The 18,385-nt window shown below is 34.3% G+C and overlaps 1 protein-coding gene across 6 annotated transcripts in view; it reads right to left on the bottom strand.

Annotated features, from left to right (window-relative positions):
- LOC149778507 (uncharacterized) overlaps positions 1 to 18,385 on the bottom strand; it is a 177,271-nt gene that overhangs the window by 139,643 nt on the left and 19,243 nt on the right. For 5 of the 6 annotated variants that reach the window (XM_089939383.1, XM_089939387.1, XM_089939389.1 and 2 more), the window contains exons 2-3: positions 4,075 to 4,177; positions 2,356 to 2,536 (exon numbers count right to left, since the gene is read on the bottom strand). In XM_089939383.1, coding sequence (XP_089795509.1) covers positions 2,356 to 2,468 — 113 coding nt within the window. In that variant the 5' untranslated portion in view covers positions 2,469 to 2,536; positions 4,075 to 4,177. Of the gene's footprint in view, positions 1 to 2,355; positions 2,537 to 4,074; positions 4,178 to 10,571; positions 10,600 to 18,385 lie in introns of those variants that run through there. The other variant, XM_089939384.1, reaches the window with a different exon arrangement.

Here is an 18,385-nt window from a genome sequence, read left to right as displayed (position 1 = left end):
CTGATCAATTCTTGTTGTTGTTTCCTAAGTAATTGCAACAGGTTTATCATGCCATGAAAGATTCCTTTATGCAGGAAAAAAGTTTTTGCTTACGATCACTACCAACAGTGGTGTAAAATGCAAATTAAATTTCCAATCTTTAGAAACTATAGATATCTGGCCATCAAATTAATCAAAGATGGGACATCCTGCAAAGATGTTTGTTAAACTTTTTAATTTGTTCACATGTTTTCGTTTACCTATGAATAGTCTCAACTCCTTGGTAGCCCAGCATGATGATAATTGTCTCAGGATGACCAAACTCTAGGTCACTTTAAGTATATGTACATGCAGCATGTAAACAGCAACTATACAGCCACCTCCTTCTGGTGACAATGAATATCATAGTGAACTGAATTTAGTAACACGTTTGTTGACAATGGGATATACCATAGGAAAAAATAAAAGCCTGGAAGAAAGGGGTGAGGAGTATCTGATTTGTGGGCCAAGGTCTAAACCTGAAAATTGTTTAGCATTTTTGCTGACTACTATAATGTCTGTAAATCTTGTGATAAAAAAAAATAATAATTTTTTTCCATGTCCTTAAACTTGTCTGTCCAAGAAGAAAAAAATTCAGCGTCACATGTAGACAAAAAAATGTCAAGACAAAATTGGCAAGATTGTCACAGGTCATACAGCAGTGACCAACTCTTTCAATAATCATGTTAAGTAACTCTTATAACTGATTATTTTTGCTATTATTTTGCATGTGCATATTTTCTGAGGCCAGTTAATTGTTAAAACCCTGAAACTGTCTTGGGTTAAGATGAAATTTTGTCCAGTGGCTATGCCAGTACTTTGTTGTGTAATTGCCTTTTATTCCTTAATATTAGCATGATTATTGTAGTTGTGTAAATGGTCGCTTAGATAAAAGAAAACTATTACTCAGTTTTTACAGTATTACAATAATTTCTGAAGCATTATTTCTGAACTCCTTTACTGTACTTTGGAGATAATATTTAACTTTAGTGCTGTGGTGCCGATGATTCTAATTCAAGGGATATACTGAATTCAGTACAAGTTCAAACCTTCTATGTATATACAGTGGTGCCATTATGTAAATATGATCACTAGCCTAAATGTGAGCATTGAATCAAACATTATTGTTGCTCCTGGTTGTCATACTGGGATCACATTTTAATGAGTTCGATATTTACATTTTCAAGGCAAAATAAAAAATTTAATTACTGGTGCACTGATACAAAATTAATTAGCTAGAAAGACAAAAGGGAAAGGTTACTTACTGTTACAGCAACCCATAAATGTTCAATTTTTGTCATCATCCAATCAAATTGTAAACAAGTCTGAATTAGGCAAAAACAATAAGAAAAAACCAAAAAGTTAAATTTAATGACTTTTCAAAGAAATCTGATTAACTTACAACATTTCCATGTAATCATCATACATGCCAAGAAAGAGTAAGGTATCAGCATAATTTTTGTTATATAAGTTTGCCTAAATAAATGCATTTAGAACTTAGTGCATGCATCTTGTGATGCCATCTCAGACCTGTGGGTCAGCTTATGTGCGGATCATGCACTGTTTAATGTTTTTACTTATTTAGTTTGGAGGGTCAGCTTATATGCTAATGGACTTATACACAAATATGCACGGCAGATCAAATGAGGACTACCCTTTATTTAATATATGTGTTATTTGTGTTTTCTAATGGGACGTGACTTGATACATAAATTTTCTAACATGTTATCTATACTCTAATTCATGGATTTCTTCATATACATGTACATTACTTAACACATTATGGACTGTACTACACAAATGTAAATTGCCAATATGCAAGTGTATTTCAGCCTAGTTTTGTCTTCATTCAATCAAACTTTACATTGTCTCTGGGCAAATCCCATTCACTAATGATAGGTCACCGCTTAAAAATTTCACTTGCATGCAAAATTTAATTCTTTTTCAGCCCCACCCCACCCCCACCCCAAACACTTATCTCAACATGCCCCTATGTCAACATTATTAACCTTGGTCCCGATGATATTGAGATAAATGGGTAATACTGTATTATGAAAACAGCAACTTTTTTAAAACTGGCAAAATATATTTGAGGCTAGCAATTTGTCGGCAACAAGTTTTTTTAAAGCCAGTGCCATCTCTGAGTAAACTAATCCAAATAACAGAAATGTACATAAGATGAAAGTCCAAAACTGACAACAGCAAATTGTACAGTATCAATGATGAAACATGCACTGCAAAATTTCTTCTTCAGTGTTAAATACTTGAACATTACAGTATAGAAATATCTATTTATAAAACATTACAGTATAGAAATATCTATTTATAAAACACTACCTGTTAGCTTCTAACAACTTGGCCAGCAGCTCTTGCTCATTAGGAGATATGGCTGGGTCATCTTCCTCTTCCTGGGTTGTGGAAGGGGGATCTGGGGTCCCCACCTCTGCCATTTTCCACAGTCCCTCCCTCAGACCTTCTAAAGGGGCCTCCACTCCAACAGTTTCATGATATTAACGATCTGAATAAAATTACCACTACCATATATATTCACGTATAAGTTGAGTTCAACTACAAGATTCACAAGCCCAGATCTGCCATTGCATAATGTGCCAGCCGATCTAGGTCTATGTAGTTTATCAGGAACAATCAGTAGAACAAAGAACACAGATCCTAATCTGCTGGTACATAATGCACTGGCAGATTAAGGTCTATGATGTTTGCAGTGGGAATTGACTTATAAGTAAGTACATGGTAATTGTCAAACTGAATTATAGCTGACTGAGATACAATAAATAAGTACATATACCGGTAACCTGTAAAGTCTTAAAATTTTGAAAAGTTGAACAACTGCTGTCCCCCGCACCATTTAACATAATATTTATGATCATATTACTCTCATTATTTTCCTTTAGCAAAATGCCACCCCTAAAAATGGCCACATTTTGTAAAATGTAGAGTGACCTTACAAAACGGGAAACCACTTATTTCTAAACAGCATGCTTCTCATAATGCAAAGAGAAAAGGTTGACATTAACAAGCAATTGTAAAACTAAATTTCTGGGCCTGAAAGCCAAGTAAGTGAAATTATTTTGTTCATGTCTATTTTCCATATAGTACATTTTAATATAATAACAGTCATTACAGGCTGTTGCTGGTTTTGGGCAGATTTATCCTTAGGCGGCAGGGTCCAGTTTCGTAAATTGGCCCCTGGCAAATTTCTTAACTTAAGGCTATGGTGTGACTTTTTCAGCTATTATTGTTTACTATTTAAAGATATGGATATGTTTGTGAACTGGGTATTTTGGGCTAGTGTTGTTCTTGAAATTGATGTCAGACATGTACAACTTCCACAGTTACTCTGCAGTTGATAGTGAAATACCATTAGTCAGCTAGGAAGAAGAGCTAGCCTCCCATAGCAGTAAACAAATGGGAAAGTACAGACCTCAAAAACAGCTTGGATGACAACTATTTTCAATTGCATCAGCCTGTTTAGTACACACTGTTTTGCATTACTGTCATCTAGATAAAGGGCTTGTGTTTGCACTGTGAGCATCACATGGTGTCAAAAATGACCTTTCGACATGAAAATTGCAGGTATAAAATTGGGGTTGGGGTGCATAAACTTCTGCAATGAACTGCAATTGACTTCATTAGTCAAGAAGATAATACACTTTGTTTTAATACAGGTATCCAAAAATATGGAACTTTATGACCTCACCTGTGTATTTGATTTTTTTATGATTTTTTATACTAGGTCACTGATTACGGCATTAAATTTGTACATCAAAACTGGCCCCTTGCCCCATTAGCTAGAATTTAATGGTATTGTCTGTCTCATATGAGTTATATCCCTTCAATAATTACATGTATATAACTAAAACTTACATGTATGCCAGCTTTGTACTTAATGCAATTATCAACACAGCACTGCACTGTCATACCCTACTTGCTCAAAAAGTGGCAAAGAGAAAATATACAAAGTGAAATAACCATAATATTAAATTTATCCTGTCAAATTAATGGTTACTTTAAAAGACAACAGGAAAACGGACTAACCTGTAAGCAGTAACATGCACAACCATCACTAGTCAAACTGTCAGTGAGAATGACTGACATGAGAACTTCAGCTTGGTGTAATTCTTATCATCAACTGACTGTCCTGAAACAATGAACATCAGACACTTAATATTTTCTAAAAACAAAAGCTTACCTACAGCTGACTTTTGAGTACCACAAAAAAGTTAGTGTTATTCCATTTACAGGTGTAAGCATATATGTCAATGACAAGGAAATGTAAATCATCAAATCTTGACAAGCTAACAAAACAAGTCGATCAGTGAAGATCTCATACATCTATACTACACACATGTATAAACTGGGTCCAACTGCAAATAACAAAGATCTACCTTTCTATAATTCGGTGCCGATCTGGGTCTGTGCAGTATGCAGCTGGATCCATCACCCATACAAGTATATATAGTAATTCATCTTGGTATTTGAAGAAAAGAAATCCTATTATACCCATCGAGGTGTTATGATGTAATAAATGTACTATAAAACATCACATACTGCAAACCCATGTGTTATGATGTCATACTATAAAATATAACATAATGCCGACCTTTGTGTTATATTATAAAATCACTCACCATACAATGGCGTAACAATGAACAATGCCACTATGCAAAGACACTGATTAATACAAACACTGTGAAATGTAAGTCTTCAAATACCAAATTAAAATGTCTGTTTTGTGGAGTATTCAGTTTACTCAGGATTTCTATTTTCATCTAAAAATTTGTTGCGACTATAAACACTGGTAGCTGTTCACTTCTTTTAATGTATATGTCTGATCTTCAGGAATTCATTGAATCGGTATGTGTTGCATTTATACTCAACATATCCACACACAGTTTAAAAGCTACTGACTTACCACATGTTCAGATAATTATTTCAGTTTTATGAGGTCCATATTACTGTAAAAAAAAAAAAGAAGAAGACATTTGGAACCAAGAATTTCTTTCACTTTTTGGATTAAAGGGGTTTCAGTTAAATGGGTTAAATTTATTGAATTTAAAGAAGAAAAATTTTGAGACATGAATAATTAATCAGGTCCAAGAATACTGGTTTACTGAGGTTTCTGTCTTCAGAGGTTTTATGATAAAAATCTTAAACTTGTGTTTATCTGACATGAAATCTATGTAACCCACTGAATAACATTCTGATATCCCTAAGAGTTACTTCTTGGATTCTATAATACCATTTCCAATTAGGGGGCCAGAGGCCCTTCTACATGTAATTGGGTAAGTTTTCGCATAAATGAGCAAAATTTTGAATTTTCAAAATAAAAAATGAGCACGTGGATTAATGAGCTACTGTATGCACAACAAGTAAAACAGGCTCGTTGATAATAAGAGTTAGCTACTTTAAGATAAAATAACCACAAGGAATAGTGATTATTCATTTTTATTAGTTCATCTCAGTATTTGCTGATACATGCATGAATGAAACAAAGATTCTGTTATTTCGCTCTCCTACCCACCTCCTCACCACTGGGAATTTTCAGGCCAAAATTAGGAAAATATGCACAATTTTGGGACTCAGCCATGGAAAACACAAGGCCTAGTTAAAATTCACTTGTATATATAGAAGTCACTGTGTCCATAAGCTCAGTGAAGAACAAAAATCAAGCTGTAACCTTTGAATTGTAACCTGTGATGTTGGTACTCATACCAATACATTTTCAATCCTATCCAATTAAATATCGTAAGAAGTGTTTCACTGAAGGCTCTATGCCATCATTGATGCACAAGGAGCAGTGATAAAATTTTAAGATAACCACGATGTTTCCATGCTGGAGGTCTGCTGAACACCACTGTCATTCAGTACCAGCAACAAATTGCTGTTACAGTGTCTGAAATGAAAACCCCATGATGACAAGTATAGCCACATAAGATTTTCAGGATGGCCATCTTTGCAGAAATCAGCATTATTTTAAGAAAGAAATAACCACATTGTGCAAGAATTTTTTTTTAATGTTGCCATGGCAATCAGTTTAAATTTTGGGAGCTCAAATTGGCATCATTTTCATTTAGGATAAACTATATACAGTGTGAAGTGTTTCAGTGAAAACCCAATATTGATATCCTGTGATCACAAAGCTTTCAAGCTGACCATCAATAATTAATTAGCACCATTTTGATTTAGGACACACTAAACATCATATGAAGTCTGTTAGTGAAAACTGTATGTCAATATGACAAATTATTCAGATGGATTGGTGATCAGATTTTCAACATGATCATCAAAGTGGCCATATTACATGCACAGGTGTCAGTACCATTTTCATTTAATGGTTACATGGTCTGGAATAAAAGCAAAGCTCTAAATATGTCAATACAACTATAACACAGTAGTCAGGTTTCAAACAATGGAATGCATTATATACTAAACCATGTTATAGTGAGAACCATGTTATAGTGAGAACCATGTTACGTACTAAATCATAATAAATATTAAGAACAGTGTTACATACTGAACATTGGAACATGTATTATTAGCATGAATGATCAAAATCTTATAAATAATGGTGTTTTTGAAAAGAAAACAAAGATATAACACCAGGCTTCATGTTGTTTCTTTTAACCTATGCTGTTATATATTGGTATGATTTTTGTGAATGTGTGCACAATGGTACCACATTACATCCCAAATCATATTATAACAAAGCATATTAGAATGGGGAAGAACTTTAATTTCACAAAAGTTAAGGACAATAAACCTTTCCAAATAAATGTATGTAAACATAACATTGTACAAGATAAAACAGAATAGGTAAAGTTGCTAATATTCTGTTAAATGTATATAAAATAAAAGTTCATGTTAAAGATATAAAATATCAGGTCAATCTATAAAAAAAAAACTACATTTCCTCAAAAAGTACAAGATTTTCTCTGGTTGTATCTCATCATTGAGATCCTTAACAGAGTCTCCATGAACCATTTCTGTCTCACAGGGTGGAATTCAATACACTCAACAAAAACGAGTTCCACATGTCAGTGGGCCTTGATGCAGTTTGACTTTCAGAAGATATGCACAAGTCTAGTGTTCAGGTACATCCTATATGAGATCGGTATGAAACCACCTCATCTCTATAATTTGTTCTGTATCTCAAATGATGAGTTTGAATTTTATGAATGGTTGTTTCTAGTTTTCATTCAAGGGACCTAACCTAATGAAGCAACACAGTAAAAAAAGAACACATAAGTATGAATCAAATTATATTCCAAATCTGTAGTAAATCAAATGAAACACTATTTAATTAAGGGTGTTATGATACATTTTTTTAAAAGTCTCCAATATAATTCTTGACTCCAATACAGCGCCTAGGGGCCAAACCATGGGGCAGGGGTGGTACTGAGAGAATGGGTGTATATGATGATGTTATCTTTCAAATATAAAGTGAATTGATAAATGGAGCGTTATGAAAATAAAAGTGATGAAAACAACTTAACCAAATATTTTAACCAATATGTGTCAATTCTTGATCACAGGAGGAGAATCCAAGGGCAGAAGTGGTATATCGACAGAAGAGGAATAAGTGATGACAATATATTCCAAATATGAAGTCATTCAGGTAAGATTAGTTGTAAAAAAAACATCACCTTAGACCAAAGACTTTAACAAAACTGTCTTTCTCCAATATAATTCTTAAACCCATGACCACACCTAATGGCATAGCCCTGGGGCAGGAGAAGTACTGAAGGTATGTATGTGATGATGTTAAATTCCAAACATGAAGTGAACTGATAAAGAGGCTATGAAAATGTGTCATGACAAAAACTTCAGTTAAATCTCGCATTAATTATAATTACTATTCCTGTGACCCCACCCAGGGTAGGAATGGTACAGAGAGAAAGGCAGTAATTTCTAATTATAAAAAAAAAACAAATATCAAATGAATCATGTAAGGGGTTACTGAGCTACAAGCGATGAAGAAAAGCCTATTACAACAAGTAATGTTGCTTAATACATGTTGTACTGTTGTATAACATACAGTTTTGTTCACAGGCTCATACGTATACACCCACCCAGACTTATTCACACATACACAACTGAAATGACAGGTGCCCCAGTGCTAGTGGCATAAATGGAAATTTAGCATGTTTATCTCTGGTATTGACTATATTGCTACACTGCATAATTCTATCTTGTCAATTGGACAAATATTACAATACAATGTACTGATGTGTAATATACACTGTACTGTTATGTAATATTCACTGAATATTGTGTAATATACAGAGTACTGTTACATAATATGCACTGTTCTGTACTGTGGTTGTGTAATATACACTGTAATAATGGAAACTTTGATGTTATTGTAACATCAATACTTTTCATGTTACACAGCATATGCAACTCAAGTGCATTCTCACATATCTTATTTTGTTAATGGCAATTTTATGTGTATTCTAGAATTGTTTTATGCTCATGGTTGTTTTTTTGTATCAATTATCAATTTTCACCACCTCTGCTACATCTTACTGCCAAAACTTGGTCTATGACAGAAAAACTAACTCTTTTATATCCAAATGTTATCCCATTACAAAATTCTACTACCATTAGGCCACTGCTGGCATTCAACCAACCTGAACTGGTTACCACCATTTGCTTGTACATAAGTGTGTGTGTGTGTGTGTGTGTGTGTGTGTGTGTGTGTGTGTGTGTGTGTGTGTGTGTGTGTGTGTGTGTGTGTGTACACGCGCGTGCATGTGTGTTACTTGGATTTCTAATGTAGCTTTAAAAAAATTTCAGTCATACTGCTATAATATCTGCAGTGTGGAAATTTATAGGGGCATGCTGAAGACATGTAACATCATGTCATCCCACCTGGTCATATTATCCTGACACCAGACCAATTACCAGTCCTAACACTAACCTCTTAATGCTGCATGCCTAGTGAGGCAGCTTAAGTACCATTTTTATAAGTTTCTGGTACGACTCAGCTGTGGTTCAAACCCACAACCTCCCACATCTGAGGCAGATTCTCTAACCACTTAGGCAACTTGAGCGGTCTGTACATGAGTTATGTAATCAACTGCGATGCAAACAATGCTTGTCTCAGACAATGACACAGAAGTGGGCTAATCTGAAGACTGCATTAAGCTTTTACAATAAACTCTTACTAACTATAAATGCTTGCAGACAAGCCAATTAAGAAATATGCAGACTTTAATTACCAGTCCTTTAATAATTAGATGACGGAGAACAACATGACAGTATTCAGAAGGAATGTACTTTAGCTAATTTTTCATGAAATATTTAGAATGCAAACAGCTTTCATCATTATTAACACTCGTACACACACAGGCACCGCTGTTCTCTTATAATTTACATTCTCTCTCTCTGAGGGACATAAACGCTTTACCTATTCCACACATATGCACGCAAACAAAAATTTCTCTCTCAAATGATGTGAGATAAAAACTAAAACATCTTTGACAAAATATTACAGGGTTTATTGGTGCTCAAAATTTGGACTGATATCAGTTGTGATATACTTACACATCAACTTATATATAAAGACATTTTTTTGAAGGTACAACATACTCAACAATCCTGAAAATCTCTCCCAAGGGTTTTGGGTTTTGAAGGGTTTCGCAGAACATGAATATTTAGCCTAAAATTTGACAAAGATGTACATCACACCTGGTGTTAAACTGCCATGGGCTTCTGTAAACAGCATAATGTAACCTGGACTAGTGAACTATCCCTGCCCAATAGTTCCCTGCCTCAACCAGTTTTGGGAGTAAACCAAGCCAGTATAACTTCCTTCAGGTCACAGACTAGGTAAGATTTATAAAGACATATCCTATGAAGCAAATAAGCAGATAAAACCAGGTTGCAGGCTGCAGGTTGCACATACCTTGAGTAAACCACATAATTTCATTGGTAAGACCAAGAGGCTTCCCAACAATGTCAGAAGGTTTAAAAAAAGAAACTAGAAGAATCCTTGTACAAACACTGTGTATGCTGGTAACTATCACACTGAACTAAGCCATAGCAAAAAACTAAGCTACAAGTTTGACTGTAAAAATAAACTGTTTCATCCCTATAACAGGCCAGTGTCCAACTTTATTAATGAAGTCTTCATTACAGGTCAATGTAAACTGGCCCCTGTACATCAACCAATGATAAACCTACACTAATTCTGGCCTCCTGTTGTATACAAGACAACCTAACTGACAACACTGATATATATATGTCTATTTCCTAAAAAGTAGGACAAAATGACCTACTTTTCTTCTCTCTTAATGCAAGTAATATAAGACTCCAAAATGTAGGTCTTGTATGAGCAAACATTTGCAATCTTCTAACTTTTGCAACAAAGTCTTGTAAAAATTAACCCAGATTCCACTGCTGCCTGCACCAAAGAGCACCCTTCAGGATTATGTCTATGTGACAAAGACACACATGAATGTAATATACATGTGCCATCTATTTTAAAATGAAAGCATACTTAAAGGATATAATTCATTATTTTACATTACCTTAAAATGGAATGACCATCAAAATGTATACAACTCTGGTGCTCAGACTCAACCAGCATTTAATGAGCAGGCAGTTTAAATTACAGCAATGTAACATGATGCCTTAGTCTGGTTCTTAAATGTTTTCCTCCCCATGAAATGCTTGAGCAGACTGTTATTGATTTTATCAGCACAAGAAACGTATCTGCAATATTAAAAGGAGTCTCATCCAAAACATCTGAAGTAGAGAACTGGAACTGCAGATGGCACAAATTATCCCCCCCTAAAACTTTGAACAAATATTTTATAATTAAATCCAACGAATTAAGACTGGCACCAACTGTTTTATATGGTTAAGAAAATTTAAGCTGCAGCAAGCTGGATCACAAAGACTCGGAACATATTTTCTCAGGGTTTTGGCACTGATAGTCCCATCAAGAGCCCCAATATGAAAATTTAACCTTGTGGAAATTTAGGAATAAACCAATTTGTGCTATCAAGTGCCAATTTACATAAATTAAATACATGTAAATTCACAAAAATATAACAATACATAAATGTCTCCATATGGTATATCTTAAGGTTTAAAGTTACGATCATCACAGGTACAATCACTAGATGTATGTACAGCATTACAGAACATTATAACCTGATGTACCAAAGGACTATAGCCTGCAATGCAAGTTGTACAGCACGCAGAGAGGTAGGGTTCAATACCATCCATATTAAACTGTTGCGATAGCATATTTTATGTCAATTGTATCCTTGTAAATTAATGTGACAAATACATTTCTTCATTCATTAGTACAGGAATTAGTTAGGAGTTCCATTATATTAGAAAGTTTATGTATATTTCAACAGGTGTATAAAATTATTCATGCCTATTTAATTTATAGTCAACTGACCACAAAACACATAAGCACACAAACCTCAAATCGTTAATTTCCAACAGTCTGTACAGTGAATGTATCCCTTTTGGGTCATTTACCATGCTTTAATCAAATTGTGGTATCTTCCAGTACATGTATCTACTTATCTACATCGCTTTATTCAAATAAACAATTTCATGTGGTTTGTACAGTAAATGTATCCCTTTAAGGACATTTATTAAGCTTTATTCAATTTGATAATTCCCTGAAACTTCCAATCCTTACACTATTCTTCATAAATTCCCTCTGTAACATAACCGAAGGCAGAATTTTGCAGAATCAGAGCATGTTGGCTGGACATCTTACTAGAAGTTACATAATTTTGGATCTCTAAATTAGCTTCAAAGGTATTTAATCCTTGTGCAAGCAGGGCTTCTGCCGAAGGGCATATTCAGGCCGGATACCCCATAGCATGCCATGATGGTGTGAAGAAACCTGGACCCAGGCGGAAAGAACATCAAAAGGTACACATGTAGACTAATTAGGGATGAGAGAAGCTAGATCTTCCGCTGGGAGGGGCCAATACTTTCGGCGGGAAAATGCTTCATTCTTAGTTGCAAACGTGCACAGACCCATTAGTGAGTTGCAAATTCTCGGGGAAGAGAGACACATTGTCTAGTAAAGCAGGAAGCTTATGTTGAGGAGAGAATTTAGCTAAAAGCCACTCTGAGACTTAACTCGTAAAAAGAAGGGAATTTAACTGGGTAAACAAGCTTCTCAAAGGAAGCTCCCAGGGTGCCGTGAGAGTCGGTGCTGAGATATTCCAGGGTGTACAAAGTGACGACACCGATAAAATAAGAAGGAAGCCGTGAAGACTGCCAGTGTGTACACAACAGGCACAGTGCATAGAAGGAGGAAGAGGAAGGAAGGAGGAAAGAAGAGAAATTAGATGAGTACTTGGGAAAACTCACTGAACATAGACTCTCTCACAGTAGGACATTAATTGCTATATGACGAAGTAAAGAGTAAATGGGATTTGGTCAACCCGGCCATTATTGAATTATGATATATTGAGCTGAAGGTTTATGTCCATGAAATTCTTGCATTCGTATATTTGATAAAATTGTTATTTATCCAACCTTGAGTTGTTATATGTATTTAGAGAGTCGGAACTGCTGATTGGGGGCTCATGAGTTATTAAATTTTAATACACCTTCTGCAGTATTATTTATAATACCGTAGTGGATCAGCATTATTTATAATACAGCAACGGGGTTGTGACACCCTCCTATATTCAGAAACTTCCTCCCACTTTAAATAAGGGGGTGGAATTTATCCCCTACATTTTCTTTTCAAGAAATAGAACCTTCTCTCTCTCTCTCTCTCTCTCTCTCTCTCTCTCTCTCTCTCTCTCTCTCTTTCTCTCTCAGCAATCTACATTGCAATTGCAAATAAAACCTCATGTATTTTCCATGACATGAAAAACATAACTGGCACAGTTAACATCTTAATTATGTGAATTGTACAGAAACAACACAAAGAGGAATTATCTAACTTGCATGTCCTGCCAAAATGTCTGACAGGAGTATTTCTCCAAGACATCATGTTTACTAATATAGGAAATTCATACTTACAAAATATACATATATGTGCTTAATTTGAGTCAATTAATCCTTGGTAATGTAAATTTTGGAAAAAATGTGGCTGGTTTATAAAAAAAGTACCAGTCAGCAAGGATTTTTTAAAATGTGCTTTAATGTCACTATCGCTTTCTAAAAAGGAAAAGGCAAACCAAGATGATAAATCTAATATGTATATAGAGTTCTCACTTCAAAAATGAATCTTTTGTAATCTTTGGTGAGCAAAACATTCAAATTAGCTGACTGTTTCATCAATTTAATTTGAAAAGATTTCAATGTAAGATTTTGTTTTGTTGTATGATGAAAAACAAAGTGGAGTTCATTTGAACAAACTACATAATTGTGTGGTGAAATGACTCTAAAACAGATTCAGATGCCTTGATTATTTATGCCTTTCCCTGTCATGATGCTTTGATGTCATGAGGTGTTTTCACATGATATGTGTATGAAAATTATGATATGGTTATATGAATGAAAATAACACAGTATTCATGTTATACAGTTTCATACTGATATCTTCTAGATATCTTTAAGATTTTTACTCCTCCATCAAATGAAAGTATTCCTGATTGATGGATGGATGGGCAGAAATGGATGGAAAAAACTTAGAGGATATCTATATATATTATTTGGGAGTTCTGTGCTGGAAATGAAAGTATGAATCATGAATGGAAACATAAACAAACAGACGAAAAGTTAAAAATATATGACTGAAGAAACATGAATAGCAGATTGCATATGTGGACCATTAGTCTAATATGTGTGCCAAGTATCAATGAGATACATGTATCTCAGACATGTATCTGTAACAACAGTCTAATATGTGTATCATTGGTAAGTATCAATGAGATACAAGTATCTCAGACATATTTATCTGTAACAACAGTCTAATATGTGTATCATTGGTAAGTATCAATGAGATACAAGTATCTCAGACATATTTATCTGTAACAACAGTCTACTATGTGTACCATTGGTAAGTATCAATGAGATACATGTATCTCAGACATATTTATCTGTAACAACAGTCTAATATGTGTACTATAGTAGTAGTAGTTGTAGGGTTTAACGCCATTTTTCTGCACACGATAGGCTATACATGGCAGCCAGTATTAATGGTGGAGGAAGAACCAGGGAAAACCCCGGAAAGAACCACTGACCCTCGAGAAGCTACTGGCAAGCTTTCTCACATACCCACATTGGCTGAATCCGAGACTCGAACCCACACAGACAAAGGTGAGATGACAGTGATCCGTAACGGAAAGCGCTTTAGACCACTCGGCCACAATATGTGTACTAAGTATGAATGAGATACATGTATCTCAGACATATATATCTGTAACAATAGTCTAATATGTGTACCATTGGTAAGTATCAATGAGATACATGTATCTCAGACATATATCTGTGACAACAGTCTAATATATGTACTAAGAATCAATGAAATACATATATCTGTAACAACAGTCTAATATGTGTACTAAGTATCAATGAAATACATATATCTGTAACTAGTCTAATATGTGTGCAAAGTATCAATGAAAAACATGAATATGTAACTACAGTCTAATGTGTGTACTAAATATCAATAAAATACTTGAATCTGTAACTACAGTCTAATATCTGTACTAAGTATCAATGAAATACATATATGTGTAACAACAGTCTAATAAATATTATGTACTAATATCAACGGGATACACATATCCACAACTATAGTCTAATTTGTGTACTAAGTATCGATGAGATACATGTATGTGTACCAAGAATCAATGAGATACTTGTATCCATAACTATAGTCTAATATATATACCGGGGTATCAATGAGATACATGTATGTGTACCAAGAATCAATGAAATAAATGTATGTGTAAGAAAGAATCATTGAGATACATGTATGTGTACCAAGAATCAATGATACATGTATGTGTACCTATAATTAATGAAATACATGAATGTCAACCAAGTATCAATGAGATACATATATATATATATATATATATATATATATATATATATATATATATATATATATATATATATATATATATATATATATATATATATATATAACTGTAGTCTAATATTAATATCAGGTATCAACGATATACATGTTCACCAAGTTTGAGTGATATAATTGTACATGTAAGAAAGAATCAATGAGATACATGTAACTATAGCTATGTATACCAAGTCGTACAATCAAAGACCCGGGAAAACTATTAAAAAATGGTGAAACAGCAAGCAGCCTGATACAGAAAGCTTAAAAAAAACTATTACAATTAAGCTATTGGGAGTGCTACCAATACAAGCACATTATGGCCATATGTAAAAGATTTTAGCCCCTCTCCAAAAACATTGTATGCCTACTCAATTAGACCATATTGGAGATTCAACTATGAGTGTACATGAAATAGCAGACATATTCAACCGCTACTTTACAGATGTCACTGAGAACACTGAAACCACTGATCACAAAAAGCTTGATGTATACCGTACCTGTGTGACACTGAGTGTTAAAATATCCTCTGCGCTGGATGAAAGATGGCCCTAAAATTTGTTGCAACTGTAATATCTCAGTCTATAGCTAACCTCATTAAGAAAAATATTCATTCTGGTGTTTGCCCAGATAAACTGAAACAAGCACAAGTAATTCCAATACATAAAAAGGGTTCTGGGTTGGACCCAGGAAACTACAGACCTATTTCTATTCTCCATAAATTATCAAAACATTTTGAGAAACTGATTGCTAAGCAAGTTTATCATTGCTTCAAAACATTCTCACTCTTTCACAAAGATCAATCAGGTGTTTGCAATTCATGCATGCCAAACAGCTTTAACAAAACTCACAGATTGTTGGCTGCAGGAAAGCAACAAGGGGAATCTAACATACATACTTCAGGAAGGCTTTTGATTTAGTTGATAATGATGTTCTCTTATCTAAGCTAAAATGCTATAAAGTTTATACTAATGTCTTGAACTGGTTCTCATCCTATCAATGCAACAGAATGCAAAAAATAACTATTGGTAATGTTCATTCTAGCTCAATGGAAATTAATCATGGTGTTCCCCAGGGGTCTATTTTAGGCCCATTGCTTTTTCATTTTTTCGTTAATGACCTTCCTCTGTGGACAAAACACTCAAACACATATTTATTTTCTGATGATGCTACTATAACAGATTCAGGTAGTGATTTATTTACTGCTGAAGCTCTATTAGGTTCTGACATAAGAAATATTGAGATGTGGTCGAGACAAAATAAAATGATTATAAATGAAACTGAAACAAAATCTATAGTAATAGCCTCATCAAAGAAACATTCCACTTCTGAGAAACTTGCTAGTCTGACAATAAATGGGCAACTCACTGAATTGGTTAAGGGAGAAAAACTTGTAGGAGTGATAGTTGGAAATGACTTCAAGTGGGACAAACATTTTGACTACATCCATAGATTTCTATCAAGCAAAATAACTTCACTAAGTAAAATTAAGAAAAACTTTATGATACAAACTAGAAAAATGTATGGCAATGCCTATATTTTTTCCAGGTAATGAATATTGTTTGACAATATGGGGAAACTGACCCAAGCATCAGTTAGAAAGAATAAACAAGATACAAAAGAAAGTTTGCCTAATTATGGGTGCTCCTTTTGAGAACACCATCCAAGACTCTTTTCCATGAACTGAAATAGCTTCCAAAAAATGACAAAATAAACCTTTAAAATGCAGCAATTGTCTACAAATGCATGAACTGTAATATGCCTGAATATGTGAGAACCATTCAAGGACCATATGCTTTTAAGTCGATCTTACACGGCCACTTGAATTTACCAAAACCCAAGACCTTACAATTTTGATAGTCTTAAATATTCTGGAACAAAGTGATATAACTCTTTGCCCATATCAGTTAGATTGGCCACTTCTGTTGAATGTTGTAAAGAAAAATATATGAAATACTTACAACTTGATTTTTAATTCATTTCTGTGTCATTATATCTCATAAAATCTGTTTCTGTTCCAATTATCTTATCTCTATGCGTACTAATCTGTCTTTTGTTTCAATAAAATTATGTCCCAAGTAATGTTAAGCTGTACCATCTAATCATTTCTTCTGTTTTGAATGTTGCGACTTTATTTATCCTACACATTTTGTTAGAAAGATTCATGCATGTAGACTGTTAAAAACTAGCAGAGGGCCTCAAGGGAGATTTGAAACATCTGTATTCTAACTGAGCTACCCTTGTTAAATAAAGACATATTAGTATTATTATTATCATTAATATTATTATTTCAATGAGATACATGTACATATCTGCAATTATTTTGGAGTTATGCCTAGAAATAAAACTGTGAATAATGAGCAAGGATGGATGAACCAAGAAATGGATGAAAACATTTTTAAAAATTATTGAAATTCAAGAACGCTGCATAGCAAAAGATGCATCTACACCACTGGTCTAAAAATTGCACAAAACTGCTGCAGATTCTATATCTTAAATTAGGGGTCTCAAACACATGGCTCATGGGCCACATGCGACCCACCAAGCTGTATCCTATGGCCTGCAAAATGATTGGTGTCATAAGGTGTCATGAGAGATAACAAAGGTGGAGCAGCCCATGGGCCATCAAAAATGCCACCATGCTGCCCTCAGGGTGATTTGAGTTTGAGACCCCTGTCTTAAATGGTTTTGGAGTTTTGCCAAGGAAGCAAAAGTGTGGATGAAGACTGGATGGATGGATGGATAAAAATATCAAAGATTTAAACTGAACAAGAGGACAGGGTGTATCTGGACTAAGTTCAGAGAGCTAATATGCTGTTTGAAATGGTTGGCTGGCTGGCAGAATTGACAAGTACATGAAAATTTTGAAAAATATTTAAACTTGAAACTAAAGAACTGTAAATAGCAAAATGCATATCTACACCACTTATCTAATATATGTATCAAATATGTTGATATCGTGGAGTTTTACCCTAAAATGATAATAAATGGACAAATACATTACAAATATTCAAACTGAAAAATTAAGAATTGCACACACACACACACACACACACACACACACACATACACACACACACACATTCATTTTAGGCAAGCTCAAATTTGCAAGGCACTTAAGCCCATAGGCAAGTCCACAAACTTGAATGAGGAATACAAGATGCATGAAATTTGTGTATCTTCACTGACTTTCCAGTCCTAAGTTTATCTGACTGCCAGCTGTAAACAATCAGCTTTTCAATGATTATTTTGATACATGTCATAAAATTTTGGGTAAATAAGTGCTAAAAATACATCTCATAAGATTTCTTAGACTTGGGGGGGGGG

This window comes from Sinohyriopsis cumingii, chromosome 17 (assembly GCF_028554795.1).
Source record: "Sinohyriopsis cumingii isolate HCF-2022 chromosome 17, ASM2855479v2, whole genome shotgun sequence".
Lineage (NCBI taxonomy): Eukaryota > Metazoa > Mollusca > Bivalvia > Unionida > Unionidae > Sinohyriopsis > Sinohyriopsis cumingii.
Note: the sequence above shows the minus strand (reverse complement) of the source record. Positions and strands in the feature narration are given on the sequence as shown.